The sequence below is a fragment of the Leuresthes tenuis genome, unplaced genomic scaffold (genome assembly GCF_036924035.1).
Source record: "Leuresthes tenuis unplaced genomic scaffold, fLeuTen1.0.hap1 SCAF_22, whole genome shotgun sequence".
NCBI classification, from domain to species: domain Eukaryota; kingdom Metazoa; phylum Chordata; class Actinopteri; order Atheriniformes; family Atherinopsidae; genus Leuresthes; species Leuresthes tenuis.
In genome coordinates, this window is record NW_027325376.1 from 17,710,217 (window position 1) to 17,734,426 (window position 24,210).

General features: G+C 39.1%; 1 protein-coding gene across 1 annotated transcript in view; it reads left to right on the top strand.

Moving 5' to 3' along the window:
• Positions 1-24,210, top strand: part of col4a6 (collagen, type IV, alpha 6) — a 135,324-nt gene that overhangs the window by 64,343 nt on the left and 46,771 nt on the right. Inside the window, exon 4 of the mRNA XM_072376961.1 lies at positions 7,001-7,078. Coding sequence (XP_072233062.1) covers positions 7,001-7,078 — 78 coding nt within the window. The remainder of the gene's footprint in view (positions 1-7,000; positions 7,079-24,210) is intronic.

Genomic DNA, 24,210 nt, shown 5'->3' on the forward strand with positions numbered 1-24,210 from the left:
AGAAAAGAAAGGATAATTGAATAGCTCCTTGTTTTCCCATTTTCGGCAGCCTTTGTTGTTACTTTACCTGCATAAGCAGTTGCATGGAAGCTGTTTATCTGGTTCAGGTTAAAGGTAAAACTCCCTTATATCTCATTTATACTCAATGTCAGATACGCAGACGCATACAGACACAGCCTTCTGTCCATCTGCTCATTTCATGTGTATTTTGGTACATTTTCAGAGCAAACGGAGCATTATTACTGGTAATGGCAGGGGGCAGTGTTGCGCAGTATAGCTAATGTTCACCAGCGAAAGGAACAAACAAGAACTCTGACCACATGCTGCGTTGTATTTAATGGCCGCACAGACCACAGCTGTCTACTGCACTGCCTCTTTTCATATCTCTTTCTGTGAAGGTGCATTGTCATGATCTCCTCCACCGTCGCCATGTTTGCTACTGTCTGAAACTGACGTTGGAACTCAGAAACGAAATCTGAACTGCCCTCTGGTGGAGGTATTGTCTGACTTCCATGCCAACGTAAAGCGTGCACGGGTGACGCTTGACAACGTTTGAAACAAACGTACCGTATGGAACAGAAGTATAAATGAGCCTTTAAGCTTAAACAGCATCTGAAAATACAGCCTTGCCTTCACTCAGAGCACCTCATACAGGTTTTGTGAAAAACTGACAGCAGCACCGCCTTTAAGTACTCAGTGAATCAACAGTCTGATTGGCAACTGAACTCCCATTACACTCGCTTCGGTTCATACTGTGTGATGACATGTTGACTGACAATGTAGATTATCACATTTCACCCACTGTAAGGCAGTTTTAGCATTTAAAATAACACATATTTTAATTTTCTTTCACTTGGCTGGAAGTCAAAGTTCACGTGAGTCAGTGCAATGGGCGAGCTTTTGCAAAGATCACCCTGTTCCGTGTCTTTGATGCTCATTGTTTTGGTTTTCTGTCTGCAGCTCTGCCCTGCCTCCTGATTGTTGGATTATTTTGTGCTGACAAAATCGGAACACATTACATTTGTGAGTCACAAACTTCCTCCATCCCATGAAAGTGGTCATGGTTGTAAGCACCGACATGCCAGACTGTTTGCAAGCAAGCACTTGAGGGATGATTAACAACTCATTTTGATAGAGAACATTTAGTCTATGGCGTTACGTGTCCTTAGAAACGGTTTATTTATTGTAACGGTCTTGATTCTTTGCTGTCCAATCAGCTGGTGAGGACAATGAAGCAATTAGCAGTTAAAGAGCCAGATGTTTCCTATAGCTTCCAGTTAGCTAAAGTAGTCATGTCCCCAGAAACAAGACTCCAAACAAATGATTCTTTGGATTATGTTTGCTGGATGTGTGAAAAGGCTACTGTTTGGTTCTCATTTAAAACAGTCCTAAGCTGTAGTTGCCGTGGAGTTTGACGTTGCCTGATACAATAACAGTTTGGCTCTGTGCGATGTGGGGATTTCTGTGCGCTCCCTACTGACATTTTTGCTGTCACGTTTCACTGATTCCAGTTCCAGTTAGTGGCCAAACCAATAAACAGAAATGCCTCTCCTAGCTTTTTATTCTCTTTCTGAGAATCAACATAAAAGAAGCGAGGAATTCCGTAACATATGCATGCACAGCTCTGCCTCACTTAAAGGGGAAAAAAAAAAACTGTTTCATCAAGCACTGTTGTCTCAACATTATAGCTCAGGAAGCTTCCAAGTACACCATATTTTGGTGGATTTGACCTTTATCCGGATAACATCAGCAGACCCTATAGGAATGAACGGGGCAAGTCCAGACACCAGTCATTACCCACGGGCTGCCTCTCTCAGGTGTATGAACTACAGCAGAGGTTCAGCTCGCACGTATTACAGAGGCCTTTGAAAGATCTCAGTTAGACGTGCAGAGCTGAAAGTGTTTGGACAGTAAAGTATGAGCAAACAAGTGGAGATTGATTGGGAAACACTAGCTAAAGCTGAAAGGCACATAGCTGGGTAATTCCAGATTGACAGAATGGAAGAGGGCATGTGTGCGAACACAGTCTGTGTAGATGGCTGCATCAGAGCGTGTTCAATCAAGTCTTTAAATTAATACAAATTATAAGCTTAGCATTTTTGCTATGTCACAATAAAGCTACATTTCCAATCATGCAGAAAATACATGTATATATATATGTATAAACATACATTTATTCAACTTCTCTTACCCTGGAAACAGTTAGTTCTGTTAAACTTTCATTACAGAGCTTTTTGACATAAGCTTGCCATACATGGATCCACATACAACCTGCTAACACTTAACATACACCAACGATTTTCTAGGTGCAATTATTTCACCTCCCATTACTTCAGCGTAGTCACAATATCACGCAAACTGGAAAATTATCAGTTGTTTGTCAGGATCCTGCTTAGAATCTTTGTCATTTAGCTATTTTTGTTGAACTCGCCCTTTAATTTCAACCCAACCTTTTTTTTTCTCTCTCTGCAGAGAGCACCTGTAAAAATCCACACACACTTGCAGACATGCAGCTTGCGTTTCAGTGGGTACGAGGTGATGAGATGATCGAGTGTCACTCATATTGTGAGAGGAAGGTTTCGGCCCATTGTCCTCATATTTCTGAAGCAATCTTTGTCTGAGCTGCACAGGGTGGTGTTGAGCGTGGGTGTTTTTTGTGCTTGTGTCTTTGTGAGAAGCCATTTTAAACCTGATAAGTGAAGATAATTTTGAAACGAGGGAGCCGTTTTTCAGGTGTTCTTGAGGGTTTTGGTTACAGATTTTTGTACCTAGGAATAGGCCGTTAAAGAGGCCCTCACAAATGTAGTACATTGTGTGCGCTGGAGCAGCATTACCTGCACCTACATGTCCAAACGTTGTCAGATTTCATTCGCCATGTGTTTCTATGAACTACCAACAATTCTTTGTGTTATCTGTGTGTCTAAGTTTGCTTTCCCTCATTGTCTCCATTCTGTATTTAATGATTCAGGTTGAAATGTTTTCCCTCGGGCGCTGGCTTAGCATCTGTTTCCCCACATAATCCGTCAGTTTTAACTCAGGGTGTGGACAGGAGTCAGTTGAATGAAGATCAGATCCCAAGCACATCTCCTCCCTGCTCAGGTGGAGGCTGGATTATAGCAGAGAACAATGGATCTCAGGGGGATAAGCAATGTGATTCTGCTCGCTCTGATTTAGTAATATCTGAATAAAAAATTCACACTTTAGTAAAGTAACACTGGACCCAGGTTTTATCCCGATTTTTTATCTTTTTTGGTTTTCTTGAAGGCTTAATTTGAACCATTAAAGCATCAAATGACTTGTCTGCCTTCTATTTTTAGCTTCCTAAAGTTGAATCTTTGCTCCCTGCCGCCGCCTTTTTGGTCTCCCTCCATTTCTTTCACCCTTTTTCTATACCAGTCTGTCCCCCTGTCTTGTTCCCTTTTTTCCCTGCTCACTATTGCCCTCCTTCTGTCATCGTGATTAGAGAAGTTGAGGAGATCAGAGGGTAGAAAGCTGGACCGGCACCAATGACCTTTCCCCTCCTTCTCTCTTTCTTCCCCCTCTCTGTGCCAGGCTCACTTTCTCCTTGCTGTGCTCCCCCTCCTTTTATTACTCCATATTCACCGTGTGTTGTTTTTTGGCACTTGTAGTTGTAGTTGCGGTTGTACAACTTGTAGTTGTATTAGTAGTAATTGTTGGACATTTTATTTTTTATTTTGTGAGAAAATAGAAGAAATAGGCTCAGACAGAGTAGAAAAAAGGCAGCTGATGGAACAGGTGTGTCTTGTGTCCAGTGTTGAAACAGAATCCTTGAAAATATCGTGTTTCTGATCATGCTTTATTCGATTAAGGCAAATTGTAAGGCGTCATCTTACTTTGATACCTAGCTTGTCACTAACTGACAGATCTCAGACCAGCCTAAATGAGCCGCACTAAGTGGGCAAACAGAACTGTTTTTGTTTGACCGAACCAGAGTACAGTGGTCATCCTCATCCTCAAGTTCTTGGGCAAGACAATGAGCCCCAGATTACTCTCGATTGTCTGTGATTGTGGAGAGAAAGTGATGCATACTGTATGTAGAGTGCATATAGAGTATATAGTAAGTGCTGTATGAATGGAAAACACATGTAAAAGTGCTTTGTAGGACCTACACAAGGTTAGAAATGTTGATTTGTAAATGCAAACCATTCTGGTCCCTCTACAGCAGTGGATTTCAGTTATGATGTAAGCACAGAAGGCAACTCTCATCGGCAGGCATTGGCTATTGAAAATGCAGCACCAGGGTTCTGTTTGCCACTTTTTTTTTATTTAGAAATTTTCTGCATATTTTCCAGTTTTACCACATTTAATCTTGCAACGGGAACTTTGTACTCATACAGCTTCCAGGCTGTTTTCCAACTGTTTTTTGTTGTTTTTTTTTTGTCATTGGGTTGCTGATTTGTGTCATCCTCACTACATTTTTTGAGCTTTTTTTTTTTGTTCGAACATTGTTTTTGCATCTGCGTCATTCCCAACTTACTTTCTTCGATCGCTCCCTGGTGTGCTGGGTTTGGTTCAGCTCCTGTCTCTTTAAGGCAACCTTCATGCACATTGCAAATAAGTACAGAAAAAGAAAAGAAAAAGAGTTTAGGGCAGTGCAGCCACATTGTCTTTGGGTTAGATTTTGGGCTTGGTAGCGCTGCAGACCTTTTCAAGACAATCAAAAATTCCTAGTATGTGCTGCAGATTTGATGCTTAGAACAAAAACTAAGTATGGAAAGCATCTCCAGTTGCATCAGAAGTTTCAGCATCATTAAATATGATCATAGGAATTGTTCACTAAGTCAGGATCATTATGCCAGGGCTTCACATGGGATGCCAGACTTTCCCAGGCCCTTTTCTTTACTGTGTGAAGACCCAGGCCAAACCAGGTGACGGTTTCTAACAAGAGCCCCTTAAGCTCTTCCTCACCTGACACTCCTTTGAATAAAAGTTCTTTCTGTTCTACTTAAGAACAGCTAAACCGATTTAGAAGCTACACAGGGTTTGTCTTTGCAGCGCAGGATGAGGTGGCTGTAAGTGTAGGTTGTAGTGACATCTCGTGGCATAAATGACTAATTCCAGCCAAGTGAATACCACAGTATTTTGTAAGACTGACGTCTTCGAAAAGAATTTCTGAATAACAACTCAGATCAAAATTTCAGACTCTTTTAATTCAGCATTATAAATCCAGACTAATGCAAAAGCAGCTTTTCCTTGCACGTGTTCTAAGAGTTTCTCCACTTGTCACTGTGGATGCTTACATTTTCCCCAGGAATTTCTGATTATGTTGGTATTAATTTTGTGACGTTGTCTTGGGAGCAGCACTTATTAAAGTGAACTAAAGTAAACTTTCACCGCAGTCACCAAATAGCAACTTGAGCTTAGGTTTCTTTTGTTAGCTGACATGGTTTAGCTCTTCAATTTCTCACATTAAAGCCACCTTGGGAGTAGTCTCAGGCCTAATCATGCGATTAATCTTAATGTGGATTACATACACATTCCAGCTTGCATCTTTACTAACTTGGAATTTTTGTCGGAATGTGATTTGAATTCTTTTCAACACAAGGAGTATATTAACTTAAGTAGATGAACTATGGCTTAAGAGCTTCCATAAGTGATGTACTCCTTCGTAGAGGTTGAAGCTGAGGAACATGAAACATTGTAGGAACCAGATTACTCATTAATAGACCCTGTTGTTCACATTGTGGCACAAGCATTAGGTCACTGAAGATACAAAGAAGCTTTAAGACCAAACTAAAGCTGATGAGTTCAGTACACCTGGATACAGATCAACATGGCCTCTGTCACAACCCGGCAGGACACAGGCGCAGGGATTTTCACTATAAGCAGATCTTTATTCAGACCACTTTCCAATCTCCAAGTCAGAGAAATAAACAGGCAATGAAAATTCTAATACACTTCTCTAAATAGCTATGGAGAGAGAAGTGTGGCTATAAAAAATAATGATCTCTCCACTCTAGGAGGAAAACGAAAAGAGCTATTAAATTTTAACAATAACTAAGGTCGCTCTCTTCTTAAAGAGGCGATGGAAAACAAAATCTCTCCAATAAAAACGGAGGCTCTTCATACCCCTCCTTCATAGCCTATAGAAATGGTGGATAATACTTATTCTTTGCTATCACAAAGCATTTAAAAGGATCCTCTTAGATTCAAAGAGAGATTCAGTTAAATTCAGTTTATTTATGTAGCGCCAAATTACAACAAATGTCATCTCAAGCCACTTAAATAATATAGTCCAATTCAAGCCAATTGGAATTCAATTAATTGCAATCATAATTCAATGAAATCCAATTAATCAATTGATTAGAGAGCAGTCTGAGACCACATTCCTCCATATGACAGTGAATTATTAATTAAGTAATCATAAGTCTGTCCATTTACTTTTAAGTGGTTCCACAAACGTAAACCTAACCAACCACATGACTCAAGTCATTTAGAGCAAAAGTGTTTCCTCATGGCCTCATTGACTCTGTTCTTTTAGTTTAAGGTTAGACTTTGGTTGTAGTTGTGGGGGATTTGTTACTCAGTTACTAATCACCGGTACAGTGGAGCACTGGAAATATACATCTCCTGCCAACTGTGCCTGTTTGGTATATCAAGAGAAGACAAGTCCAAGGAAAGAAGACTAGTTGGTAGAGAAATAATAAACTGAAGAACCTGGTTGAACATGCTGTGTGTGGAGGAGACATAATTAGATCAATCTTTTAGAAAAGCTCCTTCATCAGTCAACAGCCAGAATAAGGTCTGGCTGGATCTGATCCATTTCTAAATCCTATTTTAATCCTGCTGCTGCAACAACAAAGTTTTCTGATGTGACTCATTCCTGTGTGATACTTTCTCTTCTTCTAAGTAGTTATCAGACTCTGCCAAGGATTGTGAGGTGTCTTGCTCAAAAGAAGGACGACTGTTGCATGGATAACCTCCAAAATGTTCAGTCACCTTCTGTTCTAACCTCTCTGTCATTCTTGATTTCTTGCAGGGTGGAGATTCTGACGAGCCATGCGCAGGCCGGGACTGCAGTAACGGGTGCAAGTGCCTTCCAGAGAAAGGCAGCAGGGTGAGTTCATGTGTTTGATTGTAAAAAGAAAGATCAAGTTTCCTTGTTTCAAACGCCACGAGAGCTGAGAACATCATAATTTTTTACATGCAGTGACTTATTTTCTGCTTCTCATCAATACCAAACTCAGCAAACATATAAAAAAAAGTCTTTAGCTCTAAAGTTTCTAAAGTGTCCCCCATTAAGTAAGAATACTCGGGCTATAATTTAAAAGACTTGGCCCAGTTTGTGCTGTTAAATCTGAACTTAGGATATGTGTTTAGTTTTATGATTGAGAAAGAAAATCACTCACCAGTAGCACAGTAGTCAAGTAATTAGGACACATCTTTAAAGGGACACAGCCAACTGTTGGAGCTTGGGTGTTCAGAACACTGAAATAAATTGAGACAATTTTTTTTTATTCTTCATCTTAGGAAATCAACTCTTATTACTTTGTGAGCCTTACCAAACTTAGGATTCTGATAGAGCAAATATAAATACATCTAAGAGAATTATAGCCTAGTTGTGGAAATCTGCCAAAAAGGTTTATCATAATATTTAATTATGATAAAGCTTTATCAATCTGTCATCTGCCTTTTTAACTCATTTGTGAAAGCAGATCAACCTGAACAGATGTTTTGTCTTACATTTACTTCATCACGCAGATGGACTACTTCTTGTCTGTGTGGTTAGAAGATTAAGCTACAATGAAATTCGTTTTAGGAAATTACACAAACCCACAAAGCAGTTTAGTTTTTGATGTGTACATTTGGCTCATTTTTGAAGTTTTGATTACAACAACACTTTGGGGTATTTTACTCGAACTTAAGTCAGAAGTTCAGACCCCTGGGCTCCAATTCAAATTCTAATGAATTTCCTTGAGATCGACCCACAAATTGATGCCTACAAATATGAATGTAATCTGTATCAGTGTGTGCAATGCATGATTCAGCACAAATAACTTATTGAGTATGTTGGGGTTACACAAAATGATGTACTAGCTTCAGGTGAGGATCTAATTGGTCTGTCACTGCAACTAATAAATCAACATCAACTAGTACCAATAGTATCCAATGAAATGTTGGTACAATGCGAGGTAATCTTTTAGATGAAAAGGTGGAATTTATGTTTATAGATATTTACATGTACCCTCCAATCACCAGCCGTTTGCGCTTTAGTTGCAACAAACAGAACAGCTTACTCTTCTGATTTACAGCTGGAGCTTACAGTGAAAGTTGAGCGGAAACCTGTTTTGACTGTTTTGTGTGTGTGCTTCATATAAATTCTTACACATTGACAAGCCCCTAAAAAAAAAAAAACTCTCAACATCCCCATCAGGTCGGAGGGTGGAACGCTGTAAATTATACACAAAGTGAAGACGCCTCTTTTTATGTGTTGCAGAGACAGAAGTTCTCTAACAGTAAAACAGATTATAAAAGCTTCACTTTAGTGAGTTTCAATTCTCCAGTAAAAAACCCTTAGAGCGGTTCACTGTAGTTAAAGTGAGATAAGTACAATGGCAAAGAATTCTTTGCAGTATGTTCTAATGCTGTAGACTTTGCTAGGAAAAAAAGTAGTTTTTATCAAATGCTTATGGCAATTCTGAATATTTGACAGCCCTGGCTAAACATTTAGACCAGACAACCCTATTTTAATTTATTCAAGAAATAAATGTTCTTTATTTTCACATTTGGTTGTAAGGGCAGGGTACACTTGCTTGGACAAAGGTGGCCATCTTTGAGGCTAACTATCCGCTGGTGACTATGGTAACTTAAGAGGCAGGCTAGCCAAAATGAGTCCGTTATCAACAAAAGCCAAAAGCAGTCGATAAATAGAATAAAAATAACCAAAACATAGAAAATTAAACCCAGTGTTTCAATCTGAAGGTGTGGAAGAAAAGTAATGCATCAGGCTGTAGCAAGTCAATGTAATGGAGGAAAAAGATATTAGGACTTAGCAATTACTTCGAGAAGTCCACACTTCTTTTTCATGTAAAAAAAATTATACTCCAGAGGAATAATTGCCAGGTTTATCAGTCTTCATGCTCACGTCTGTTTTGTTGTCCAGGTATGCAGTAACTCGTAGACAAGAGATTAACCTTTCAGAGAAACTAGCAAGAATCTACAAGTAAAGTTAGCATCAGTTTCAGAAGTTTGACCACATCAAGGTTACTTCTTTTTCAAAACCAATTGCAAGGCCTGCAAAATAGTTTTTCCAGGGTTGCCTAGCCTGTCATTACAACCATGTTTACATATCCACATGAAAGCAGCACTGCTCTCTAAGTGTAGCCTTCTGAATTAGGTTCATTTTTCCTTAAACTAGCTTGAGCATGCTATGCTAATAAGGGTCCTGCATTGACAGTGGAAGAGGTTGTATCCCAATTGTTAAAATGTAAGGTAAGGCTAGTGTCTTTTGAGTTCTTCTGCATTATGTCAGGGTTACAGAATTTCCCCAGACACCTGACAATGAACTGAATTGTGATTTGCTCATTATTTCCTTATTGGAGGCAAAGCAATTTCTGCTGTTTAAGCTTTTCTTGGGGGCTCTTAAGATCCCATAAAATAATTTCCAGATAAACAACACCTATCAATAACCTGAATGAAATCACAGTCAAACAAAGTCAAACAAAAAGATTATTTATTTGGTGGGTGTTATTTTCAAAATGACTACCAGCTGATCAAAAGTAGTGAATCTAATGTTAGGTAAACGTGTTTAATTTAGTATTTAACCAGAAAAGTTTTTCCTGCGATTAAAATGGAGATGTTTTGGAGCCAGGCTACAGCATAAGTTAAAAAAAAACACACAATAGTATTGCTGTTCAACAGTCTACTTTGTCACAATACAATGCTGCTATTACGAAAAATGACTGGGCAAAAACATTTTGGGGCATATTCTGATCTTTCACTACAATAACCATGTTTTTTGGGGTTTTTTGTCCAAAGCCAACCAAACAGCAAATGAAAAAGAAATTAAACATTTACTATATCCTTGTGTTTAATTGTGCCATTAGATGTAAATCATTACATAGCTACATTATTTAAACGACATGAAAACCTTGAATTTTATCTGCAACAAGAGGAAGATATTTGACTTTTCATCAGTGTTGTCCAGTTCAATGCCCCGGGGGCCACTGGCCTGAGATTTCCCTGCTTCAACACACCTTGCTAAATCAATGGGTCATTGACAGGCTGGTGCAGAATTAGACAAGAAGCTGTTGAGGAAATCCATTTAATTGGAATTAGGTTCGACAACACTGCTTTTGATCATTCAGTCCATTTTTTCCCAGTATATTCAGTAGAACCAACACTCTCCAATTAAATATCTCCCAATTATTGACAATTCAATAGTAGTGTTATTTTACAAAAAAGGATCTAATGAAGAGAGAGGTAGAAATTACACCCTAGACAGTCTGATAGGTGGTCTTTTATTATGGTCTTCATATGTCTTGTTCTCTTATTGCCACGTTCAAGCTTTGCATGAAACAGGAAGTGCAGGTGAAAATTGCTTTTGTTTTTCTTAAATGTGCGTTTCCTTGTTATTTTTGTCCACCACTGACCTCATGCCTTTTTTTTATTAGCTAAGAGCGACCTTTTGAGATCATTAGAAATATGAAACCCAAACTGAGACTTCTCTGTGTGTTCACTTAAAACCAGACTAACTCTAAGCTTCCCGCTGTCGCTCAGCCTCTTTCAGCCCGTATCCAAACATCAATTACTGTCTGACACAGAAGCCTACACTTACAGCTTGCCTACTGTACGCCACTTTAGCTAAATAACATAGTGACAAGCTCCCCGTTACCCTCAGCTACCTGCAGGTAAATGATATAGCTCAGGTAATGCCACCTACCCCCGTACAGGCCTCCTGTTTGGCCTAAATGACATAGCCACAGCCATTTTACCTTCTTTAACTGTTATTGTTGGGTTCCCATTGAGTGGTAAGGTGCTTATTTGTCTTTTTTCAGTTTTACTTTTGTAGTTAGAGGTTTGTGAAGTGATGAGTGTTCTCAGTCATAGCTGTTAACCACTCTGGAGTTAAAGGCAGAAAGTAGTTCACGGGTTCTACTTTAGCGCGGTTGGCTGAAAGAAAGTTATTGTTGAGGAACCACGAATTGCGTGAAGATGCTTTCTCAAGATCACAGACTGCATTCAGCACTTAATTGGTTAGTTGATGCTATCTTTCCCTCTGTTTTAATATGAGTTCAAATCCAGCTATTGTATCTTAATCTACATGTGTCCTTAAATAGCTAGGTTTGAGATGTAATCTTAATGGTATCCCTCAAAGTATTTGTCACAGCTCTGCTTCAGGGGCACTCTAAACCAGAATAAAGCAGTTGGCTCCTTATCATATTTCTCAAGGAGATAGAATGTATATATTGTATCGTGCTCAAGCTCTGCAAGATATTTTAGCTCTTTTAGTCATCATATTTTGATATGAGATGGATAGATGAACTTGACAGGATCACGTCATGTCACACATGATTTTTGCTAAAGCTCTGTTAATCCCTGAGGGTGAACTTTTATCTTTTTTTGTCACCGACTGTCAGCTCACACAGTCATGTAATGAACCAGAACAAAGAGGATTTTATTGAAAGGTCATCTCTCAAAAATATCACCTAAATTCTGATTCCTTTTGGAAAATACTTGAAAGTGTTATTGGTTTCCAACATTATAAGTATAGCATGAATGGGATAAAAAAACAGATAGCTCTATCCAAAGCCCTACAAAATAGCGTACAAACTCATATGAATAGCATAAAGTAGTTCAGGTTATAACGCAGACTATTTATCAGTTCCTATAATCATTTCCTGCATCCAATACTTTTTTGCTGTTTATTGACAAGAGCATTTCCCAAACTGTCAAAGCATAACTATGGGATGTTTCAGGTTCACCTGAGCCACCCCTAACTATAAGCTTTGTCCAAAAGGAAAGTTTTAAGTCTAATCTTAAAGGTAGAGAGGGTGTCTTCTTCCCGCACCTATACTGGCAGCTGGTTCAATGAGAGAGGGGCCTGATAACTGAAAGCTCTGCCTCCCATTCTACTTTTAGAGAATCTAGGAACCACAAGTAAACTTGCAGTATGAGAGCGCAGTACTCCGTTTGGAAAATATTGCACTACGAGATCTTTAAGATATGATGGAGCTTGGTCACTCACATTTTTCTTTGTTTGACTTGTGCACTTATGGAATAATAAGTCAAAAACTGCATTTGGTAGAGTAAATGCATGGGTGATTCTTCGGCACCTCTATTGCTACAAATTTTATTATGTTAGAAACTGTCAAAATCGTTTCGTCATATATCAGTTTATCTCTTTGTTTTTAAACCAGTGTGATATTTCCACTGAGCCCTCTTTTGTTTTTGCCTGTGCAGATGTTTTGGGTGTGGACTGTGCCAGGCATTATTACAATGATAGGGCTATTATTGAGGCCAACCTCAGCATGCCAAGACTGAAAATGTCTTCTCTTGCCAAAAGATGTAGCCTGTGAAATAATGGGAGGAACACAGCTCCTCTTGTCAACTTTGTGTACTTAAAAGTTTGCTTTTAAAAAGTGTATAAGACGCAAACATCATCCTCTTTCAGAGAGGCACCTCTTTCTATTGATTTAGTTGATGACAGACATACAGAGATCCCATCCATCACTGGCATACACGTGTAAAAGACAAATATCACATATAGCATGACTCTATCCATCAAATTTGTAGTAACTTAAATGTGATAAGTGTCTAAATGTTGTTGGTTTAACAGAATTATGAAAACATTAATGCTGAGTTGCTTATATTTGAAATTGAGCTACGGACTGGTTGATTTTCTTATAGAGTTCTTAAATCCATCCAACGCTGGTTAGACAGTGTGTTAGTTTTACTTGGCTTTCATTATTAACAACCAATTAGTTTCAGCTTTAAATTTGCATGTGTAAACTTTTACATCTCTCCCTTTAGTAACTGTCATCTTGGCTGAGTTGGATTGAATATCATCCACTCCCATGAGGTCAGCCCTAAAGGTCAAAGGACAGGGTTAGGGGATGACAATGGTTGGTGTTAAATTTTTTTCAAGCTGCAGAGGGGTCAGGAAGCATTTTAGCTTTATTTAACTTTGTTTTGACCGCTACCTTTGTCTATCAGAAACAGACACAAAGGGAGATAACTTCCTTATTTTATCAAAATGTCTGTCAGGTCAACTCAATATTTCCTTGTTTGAAGGGAGTGCTTCATCCAATCAAAATGCTCAGTAGAGTGTATCCTTAATTTGGATTAACGTTGAACAAATGAGATACCAATTATTATTTTTTTTTTGTGGTTTATTTTCCAAATATGGTAAATGTTCAACTTGCAGGGTAACGGCCCATTGGCTTAAAGTATAGAAACATCATGACTATACCCTACAGTAACATTCAGAGCTGTTTTAGTACATTTTTCTAGAGTTTTGTACACTTGGAAAAAAAAAGACATTGCTAGCCATTTGCATAGCATTGGGTAAAGAAATCAAGCTGGGATAAGTTTAACAATACCAACAATAGATCCACAAAAACGTAAATGCACACACACATGGCAGACCACAGCCTTATTTATGAGCTGAATAGGTATAAAAAGGACCCAAAAAACAAGGAGAAATATCAATTATCAGAGAGAAATTTATTGTGATGTGAAGAGGGCCAGCAGAGAAATGAAGTGTGCTACTGGGTTTGCGATGCTAACTAATAATTGCTAACATTATTTTGACAGTATGTAAAGTTTGCAACCACACACACACATATATGTATAATTAAAACTGTAAAGTTGGCCATTTACTACTGGAGGATTAACTTGGACACAAAACAGAACTGCCAAATGGGAATTAGCTTGTGGGTTATTAGCCATTTCACACTGTATGCTACCAGAATTGAAAACAAGGTTTACTGTGCACAGTTGCTCTTTGAGTGGGGCTTTATCTCAGTGAACCCTCACCGTCTACCCTGTGGTGTTAAACTGGTGTCCTGGATGACTGATGCTGATAGAGACACACAGTAGTAGCAGCTTTACGGAATGAACTACTAGCAGCTATCAATTCTCACAAAATTCTGCCAGGTTCAACATCCTATCAGTAATTCTGTCAAATCTCTTGGTACATCCTCCTGTTTAAACTGAGTACTACACATCACAGCATTTTTTACAATTTGTGACAGCTGCATCAGTTACACTTTGTCTCTTCTCCTGTACAAACTGCATCCAGACTAAGCTAGTTTTTACTTTCTTTAATTAGGAAAAAAAACTGAAGGGCTTTAGTGTTTTGAAGCCTTCACGAATACAATAATTCAGCAACTGAAAATCCAAAATAAGACAAATATGTAACTTTTTCACAGATACAAAAACTGTATACACTCCTCCGTGTTATGTAAGATGACGTGGAGAAGGTTTTTTTTTGGGGGGGGGTCACTGCTCAAAATTCTTTTTCATAATTTCTGCACTTCTCATAACATTAATTCACTGATAAGTAACTTTTCAAACTCACATTTCCAGAAAATATTATGCGTATACATTGTAACCTTTACATATGAGTGAGATGTAAAATAATTGTGGCGCAATCAAAAATAAACACCATGCTGGCTTTCCCCGTTGAACATGCATGAAAAGAAAAGGATGCCAGACATCAATCAAGATGACATGTAGACTCGCTGGAGTTGAGCATGAGAGGACAGTCAGCGCAGCAGATAAAGCTTATAAGTGGAGAAAAAGTGGAGAAAAACCCAAAGCCAAGCTCATGTCCATGTACTATGTAGAGTGGGGATATAAGGGGGAAAAAACAGGGCCCTATACAGAGAAGAGATACTCATAGACTATCAATGTCATGCTGCACTAAAGGCATGAATCTGAAGGTGATACAGGCTCAATTTTTTTAAAATGTTGCAAGATTGAAATCAATCTAACATAAATGCAGCTTTCAAGTTATTACATTCATTTTATTGCTTATGAAGAGTGATTACATGTTATAACGCTGATAGGCTCTGTTTTTAATAACTGATCCTAAGTCGAGACACTGCTTATAAAAGAACAGATGACAGAGAGAAAAGGCATGCACCCCAACAACAAAAGGGAAGCTGGAATAAAGGATGAATAGACGGGATAAAAAGACTGTCTGCTCCTGCTAGAATAAGATGAAGGTAAAGTGATAGTGGATGTGTGTCTCAGTGGGATGGGAACATAAGAAACGGAGGGATGAAAATCCCTCTTGGGGCCCCTTGATGAAAGACTACATCTTTCCATCTTTGAATTCCTTCAGTATAATTCCAAAGCAGGTCGAGAGGGGGGGGGAAAGCGGATGAGGAAACAGTTGCATTGGAAGAAGAAAAGGAGCGGGGACAGACTGGCAGCATGCCTTTTGTGTCAAACCGGTCAAGATAAGGGAAGACAGATAAGGTGGTATTGGCCAAATTGTTTGTGGTTAATCCCTATGCAAAAACATTGAAGGAAGAATGAGGAAAAAATTGGAACAGTTTGGGAAGTTATGTGTCTATTGCTTTCAAAAAGAGGTGTCATAACCTGAAACCCAGCGCTGCAAACCAAGCCCTGCTAGAAACCTGCTAGAGAAAGTTTTCACTCCTTAAGGACCGATGTACTAAAAGAGTGTCATGATAGATTTGGAAATTGTTTAGTTAATTTGAGGCAATCTCACCTCTCAGTCGTCTTTGTAAAAGCCTCAGAGTCAGTATTGCTTACATTTTTGCAGTGGGACCTCCTTAAGTAAGTAAATCCAGGTGCTCTTGCGGGATCCCGAGGCCATACGAGATCTTTAATCTCTCCAATGTGTTCTTAATCTACTCCAGTTGATCTCCAAAGGAAGGTGCCCAGGAGGCATCCTGATTGAATGTTCAAACCATCTCAGCTGACTCCTTTTGACTTCAAAAAGCAGTGGCTCCACTATAGATTTGTGAGCTTCTCATCCAGCCACCCTATAGTGGAGCTTCATGTCCATAACTTGTGTCAGTAATCCCTTCGTTTGATCACTCTTGTGGTCTCATTTATTTGCTCAGTAGTGAAAGTTCATGTTCAAAGACGAGCAATTTGAGAGACGACATTAGCCCTTTTTCAGCAACACCATAGATAATTTTAATGATTTCATCAATGTGTTGAAGTGATTGCATTCAGTCAGTTCGACGTTGTTCAGTTTTATGTTATTGCTCCTTATAGTTTCACTGAAATGTGCCCTAAACAGTGCTGGGCAAACGGTGAGCGTGTGAAATTAATGCAAGATTAGACAGTACATCAAGTCAAATATTATACAGAAGTGACAATGACATCAGGATTTTTTTCAGCACAAAAACTTCATATCAGCGTCACAAGCTCCTCTCTAAATTGTGTTGAACAAAATGGCAGCAGATTGGATTGAAAATATTGATAAATGACAAACACTTTCAAGAATTTTTCTCAAATATGCTGAGAGAAACAGTTGGGTTCTGATTATTATAAAGAAAAGCTGGTCAGGGGTCAAAGTAGTCCTTACAGTGTGTTTCTGTATTTTAGTGTGACTGCTTCTTTATTTTAGCTGATATGTAAATGCTACCAGTGACCTTGAAGGATTCCATCCATCCATTTACCGCTTAATCCGTCGGTCGAGTCGCAGGGGGGGGGGCTGGAGCCTATTCCAGCGGTCACCTTGAAGGATTGTCATCAGTAAATGTCCCTAAAAAGCAGTGTGATGCCCATTTGAACATGACACCAATACATTCAGCTGAAACGGATTTTATCCATTATTCTGGGTAGCATTCTGGGTGCTGGGAACCTCTAAAGGTTATGGAAGCTTGAAAAGTAGGATCTTTGTATCCTTCCGCTAACATTTGTTTTGTGGAAAAACAAAGAGAATGGTAGATTTGTCCACTTATGTAACACCTTTTTAACTTGGTCTAGGTTCTAAAAAGAGCTTTACATGTGTCTTTCATTCACACAGACACTCATACAGCGCTTCTTATCATGTCAGCTCTGCATTTGTGGCAATACAAGGTTCAGTTTCTTGTCCAAAGACACTTAAACATGTGGACATGCTGGGATTGAACCGTCATTAGACAGAAGACAACCACTGAGTCACGACCTCCCTGGTGCTCAGCTGGTAGATGTTGTACTGGACAGACTGTAAGTTTTAAAGATACCAAGTTGATTTGGCTAACTAAGAGGGCTAGAAGCTCAAGACTCACCTTGCAAAGCACCTTTGACAAAATACATGAAATTGTGATACTGATAGAATCCATCCTTTCAAGTTTTTGGCCACATTTTTATCTAGATCCATCTGCCACCTATCTAGGCATCAAAGTGTTGGTTCAACCTCTGAAGTCAACACACTATATATCAAAGTACTGATTCTATCACTGCCCTTATTTCTTACAGTGCAATCGCTGCTTGCTGCCACTGTCGATAAAGACAGTAACATTTATTTAGTCCTCCGCATGTACACTTACTGTCTTTTCTTACTTACTTTTCTACAAAGAAATTTCTTTAAACAATATTTCAAATTGATCTCAAAACAGAGAGCAGGCAGATAATGAGGCATACATAGATAATGCAGTTAAGCACACACCCTCACACACAAATATACTTAGATTGCACAGATAATCCGTGCAAGAAGCAGACTGACCCTGAGACAAGCATGGATGATGACTATCTTTGTCCCTCTGTCTTCTGGGTTCCCTTATCATTCAGTACATCTCCAACTTACCTGTATGCATGTATGTACAGATGTCTGAGTTATGCTGTGTGATATGTATGTCTATGTACCTACAGATTACACCAACGCACAGGACAGTCTTATCAGCAGTGGGCTGTCACCCAAGTATTCCCCTTCCCAATGCACGCACACATTCACAGACTTGGGCCCCTGTATGGCATTTTATCAGGCTTTTGATGCAGGAACTCCACAGGTTTGAAAACGGTCGGGGGCTTTGTTTAGGCTTCATCTTAACACAGTCACATGCACACACCAGCGAAGCAGCCATTTTGCCTCCCATTGTCTGCTACGGCCTGACAGACAAAACCTCCCTCATCTTTCAGTTTGAAACGATAGCTTTGAACTTCTGTCTGCTCTCCATATTCACACACCAAACCCTTATAGACAACCCCCCCCCCAAAAAAAAAAAAAAAATCAACAAGCACTGAATTAAGTCTAGCTCAGGTCAAAAGTTGCAGATAATACGAAGGCCACAGTAGACCAGGAGGTTATATAGGCATCACAGACTCAGACAGGCAGACAGGGCCAAGCGTGTATTGGAACTAAATAAGCTTCAAGTTACTTTCAGACACTTTCATCATCCTTTGTCTGGCTCTTCTTTTATTAATGTCCTCCACCTGCTTAGTCATCTGGTGGTTTTATTATTTCAGTTTCACCTGTGGTTAAATGTAAAACCTCAAAGTCAAACATGCATTCTGACAGGTTGACAGCATCATCTGCTCTCAGTTTCTAATGCACTGTACTGCCCTCACATGGCTCCTTCAGTAACTGATATTTACCAGAGGTTGAGTTGCCCTATGTGGGGCTATTTTCCTAGAAAACATTACAGGCGGATTCGTATATTGTGGAAGTTCGTCATTGTCTATGGAATCATTTGTCAGCTAAACAGACTCCATGTGCCGAGGAAGACCATAAGAGAGTAGAAACTAGTAGAGATGCATTGTCCGTCTTTGTCAGCACAAATAGAAAAGTTTGACTTATTCAAGTCTAATATTCCTATAATCATCAATACACTCATGCCTCATTCTTATTCAAAAAAGTTTATTGTAATTCAATTATGTGTACAATACAGTCAAGTCAACGAAAGGAACGTTATATATGAGGAAGAACCGAGACACGAGACACTTGACTTTGAACTTGGATGGTTGATATACTGTCAAATCAGAAAGGTAATTTAATGCCAAGTTAAGTTCATTTATAAATGAAGAAAAGTTTTTGTTTTGTTACACGGAAACAGAAGCAAATGTGCCTGAACACAGAGGATATGTCGACCTATAACAGCTTCTCTTGCCTTTTTGTTGGTAGTCAATGTTTTTGAAAAGTCTGACTGAAAACGTTTGTCTGACTCAGCTTCCAATTCCACCCAAAAATATGCACTTTCAGTTATTTGTACCAGTTTTCCTTAGCTTAGGCAAGCCAACCTCTACCTTAAGTCATAGAGGGCTCGAACAATCCCACCAAATCTCTACAAACAAGCTTTTGTGTCTGTTTGGAAATTTTTCATTTCGAATATCAAATCCAACCACTGACAAGGACCGGTGGCAGAACAGGACATTAACAAGTTTTAGGAATTCTGGTTAGACTTTTGTAACCCTTTACTTAGCTCTAATGCTCTGTTGGACAGAACTGATCATTACTGCATTTATAGGCTCATTTGTTACGAAGGGAACATCATACCACAGTTGTTTTATCACATATCCGCTCACACACACTTACATGTGCACACACATAAATTAAGACAAAGCCAAACTTCTCTTCAGCAGAGGTGCTCTGCCCTGTTGTGACTGAAGCTTAACCTGAGTGAGATGCTGTTAAACATGTGAATGCTTGTTGCTTTTTCAGTGTGGAAAAGATGTGTAATTATGTTTGCCTATGTGTGGGGTATTTCCTTTTTGAAACTCTCGCATGTAGTTTTTTGCCTAAAACTAAATGTCACTTGTGCAGTTTTTTGATCTGGAGATATGCAGTTGGTGGCCCCTATCTGGCAGTTTGGGCGGGCACTGGATTGTATCACAGGGCAGTGGAGAGGCCTCCGCCGTGTCCCGTATCTCAGGGTTTTTATCTTGAAGCTTGAAGGAGCAAAGAGGAGAAAAACAGAGAAGAAGAGTCCCACGCTGCTGATGCATGCACGCAAACTCATACACCGATACGAAAAATATGCACATTAGCAGCGGGGCACTAACAAACTTGGCAGGAATCTCAATCCTGATCCAACTAAACACAGCTGGCTGGAGCTTGCCTTCACACAGGCACACCTCTGCTTTTTTGTCACATGGACGAGAAAACGAGACCTCATGTCTTCTCCTCTCATGACTAAAGAAAGTTGAAACATCAGAAGACGGCTTGAGCCCTGGGATCAAATCTGACTCACAGTCGTGGAAAAGAAAGTACATCCCCTTTCAGTTTTAAGGTTTTACACGTAAGGACATAATCGCAAACAAAATATCATATGGTCTGTACCGGGTCTCGAAATGAGGTAAATAAAACCCCCAGATTAACTACAGGCGAGAGACGACATAATATACTGTGTCATTTATTTCAGAAAAATAAAGCCAAAATGCAAAAATGGGAAAAAACTAAGTTCCACCACCACCGCTTCCATAGGAAATCAATACATTTGATTAATTGATCATCAGTAAGTGTGAGCACTGCCACAAAAGCAGATGTTTTGGCAGTTTGCTGTTCTGGAGCATTCAGACAAATGTGTGTTAACACAATGCCAACGAGGGAAGACATCAGCAATGATCTTAGAGAAGCAATCGTTGCTGCCCATCAATCTGCGAAGGGTTACAAGGTCATTTACAAACTATGTGGAGTCCATCATGCTACAGAGAGAAAGATTATTCACAAGTGTAAAACTTTCAAGATAATGGCCAGTCTTCTTAGCAGTGGATGTCCCAGCAAGTTCACTCCAAGGTCAGACCGTGCAATGCACAGAGAAACTGCAAAAAAAACAAGAGCTACATCTCAGACTCTACGGGCCTCAGTTAGCATGTTAAATGGTAAAGTTCAGTGAATATAAAGATATTGTAAACATACTCACTGAAATCTTCTTTTCGGAGAAATCGCACAGATGTTTCTTTGAATTCCATTTGCTCTATATTGTCAAGGTTATGGCAGTTTTTCCTCCATTACCCCGATACACTTGTTGCTCAGGAATGCCTTTTTCTTTATCTTTTAACCCTCCTGGAGTCTGGCATCTTATTTACTCTTTACCTAATCTCTTCCCCCAAAACATACTATAGCATGAAGGATGAAACTCAAAACAGTGATGATATCTTTGGCAAAAGGTATAATAGATGTGTCGGCTTCCCTTAAGACAAGGACCACTTTTACCCACTTTAGCTCCTTACGCAAACCAGCAGATTAAAGGAGATATTGCTGCATCTCAGTAACCTTTCGACACACATTTATATTTTTACAGCTTTGTCTTCTATTTTCCTTTATTTATTCTCTCTAAAAAAAAAAAAAAAGAGTATGGAAACTGGCTTTCAAGTCATTACCACACCTCATTGTCTACATTACTTTAGCAGTCACACCTGCACACTGGTTTTAAAGGTTTAAGTGGGCCTTACATGGCAATTACATCTGCTGTTTGCTCTCAGGAGTTGTCATCACCTCGGGCAAATTTTTAGGGTGAATACATGGGAGTCTTAACATATCAGTTAACCAATTTAGTTCAAGTATGTACCACCCCGATTTATAAAAGATTGAGACACAATGCAAAATAAACAGGATGGAGTGATCCGCAAATCTCAAATAGTTTTTCATTCACAACATAACTATGAAAACGATTAAGATGTTGAAAGTCAGACTTTGTAACTTTTTCATGAAAAGGTTTCTCTTCTTAAATTGGACGGCAGTAATATTTACCCCAAAAATTGGGACAGGGCCATGTTTACCACTGTGTATCATCTCTTTTTCTCTTTTAAGTAACTGTCTATAAACTTCTGGGAACTGAGGAGACGAGCTGCTGGATCTTTGGGAGAGGAATGTTGTCTCATTCTTGTCTGATATAGGATTCTAGCCGCTCAACAGCCTTTTATGTCATGTTTTGCATTTTAGGATGCACCAGATGCTTATCATTGGTGAAAGGTCTGGACTTCAGGTGCAGCACAAAGATGCTTCTAAGATTAAGTCATGCTGTTGTAATAGATACATACTAAGATTTAGCATTGTCTTGCTGAAATATGCAAGGTCTCTCCTGGGAAGAACACCTGGATGGCAGTACATCTTGCTCCATGTATAAACCTTTCAATATTAATGATGCCTTTCCAGTTGTGCAAGATGTCAAGCACTTATGCACCCCCATAACACCAGAGATACAGGCTTTTAAACTGAGCACTGATAACAATATGGTTGGTTCCTCTTCTCCTTACTCCATGATTTCCAAGTGGAATTTCACATTTCGATTCGTCTGACCAGTTGATTGTTTTCCACTTTGTGTCTACCCTTTTTAAATTAGCTCTGGTCCAGAGAAGGCGGCAGCATTTTGTATCATATTCACATATGGCTTCTTCTTTGCTAACAGAGAAATCTCCAGATTCTCAGAATCTTTTGATCTATGTAGATGATAGAATATTAAAAGTCTGCACAATTTGACATTGAGGAACTCCAAAATGTATAGAGACATTGCTGAACCTCTGCCCATCTTCACTTCTGAGAGACTCTCTAAGGTGCTCTACTTATACCCTTTTGTGTTACTGACCTGCTGCCACCTGATTGGTTGCAACATCGTCCTCCAGCTGTTTCTTTTTTAGTTCCGCTTATTTTTCCAGAATTTCTGATGATTTCTGAGATATGTTGCTGCCATCAAATTCAAAATAAACTAATATTTTTCAGGAAACAACAAAACATCTTACTTTCAACATTTTATTTTTTCTGTGTTTTATTTTGGAATAGAATATTAGTTATTGGGATTTGCAAATCACAGGATTTTGTTTTTATGTACATTTTACTTAACATCCTGACTTTTTTAATTGGGAAAAGATGCCATGTTTCATATTCACAACTTTCGTAAAAGGTAGGGAAAACTGCTCTTTCTGTGGAGAAAGAAGGAACTATATATCTCGTGGAGGCTCAAAATGTAAGTTCAAATCAAAAGATAACATCTGAGGAAGTTCTCTAATTTTGCCTCTCGTTGTCCTCCTCACACTGTTACGACCTTTCTGTCTGACAGCTGAGAAAACACAGCAACTTTATGACATCATCACCGTGGGACAGTGCACCCAACTGACCACTAATGGGGTTTTTATTGGAGGGGAAAGCACCTGGGTGAAAAGAGAGAACAGGTTGTTTGTTTAATGGCAGCCATCACCACAACCAGATGAGTCAGAGGTGCAGAGGAGGGGTGGGAATCTGTGTGAGGGAGCATGCAGGCAGGACAAACATGCAGTCTGTGGAAGGTAGAGAAGGAGAGAGGAGTGTCGATCAGCTGGGCTTCGCTGAAGTGCAAAATAATTGAAACAATATTAGTTATTTACATTTAATTCACATTTAATCGTAGTTTGATGACGTGGCGATTCCACACTGCATCTAAAGATTTACTTTTCTGGATGGTTGGTACTTCTCAGTTTTGAGGATTTTTTTTCTTGCGAGATGTGGTGAACTGGTTATGTCTGGTTAAGTCCTACAGTGGAGTGCTATTTTAACAGTTTTACTTAGTTCCACCACAAAGCTCAAGTAGTTGAGCAGTACAGAGGTTACAGGCCCTCACTGAGGCTGGCCCAGGTTCAGTCCCAGCTCAGGCCCTTTGTTGCAGGTCATCCCCTTTGTCTCTGTCCCCATGTCGAGCAACTTTGAATAAAAGCTACTCGGGCCAAAAAAAAACCCTTAAAAAAGGAAAACGGTCTTACTTTTTTATGTAGTTGTTTTTGGCCGCTGATTGTTGCAAATGAATCCAAAGTTTAGGCTACAAAGTTTCTTTGTTAATATACTGTTAGACTTAACTTTAAAACACTTTTTAAAGAACTTTGATTTTTACTTTTACATGATTTTACACTTTGGGTTTTCAATTGCCGTTTGGTTCGATTTAGGCAATACAACTAAGAAAATACAGTATGAGTGAAAACTGAACATACAAGCACTTATTTAGATGACCGTTGGAAGCTGCCTGTTAAGTTACTATTTATCTTTGATCAGGATGGGCAGTGATGCCTGGTTGAGCCTCCCAAGAACAAGAGAAAGATATCTGTTGGTCAGGGGCACAGATCGGATTTTTGAACTGGGGGGGACCAAGCTGTCAACAAATGATTTCAAGTCAATAAGTTATTTTTGAGTAATTTGGCCATTAATTGGCGCTCAAGTAGTTACTTTTAGAATACCCTGGGCCAATAGTTTGCACTAAAAAGCCATTGTAGAATTATTTTAATCATGGATAAACAACAATCAACATTGTTAAACAAAGGCCTACCCTCTCTGATTGTCTTTTGTTTCTTAATTTTGTTTATTTTTTTCTTGAATTA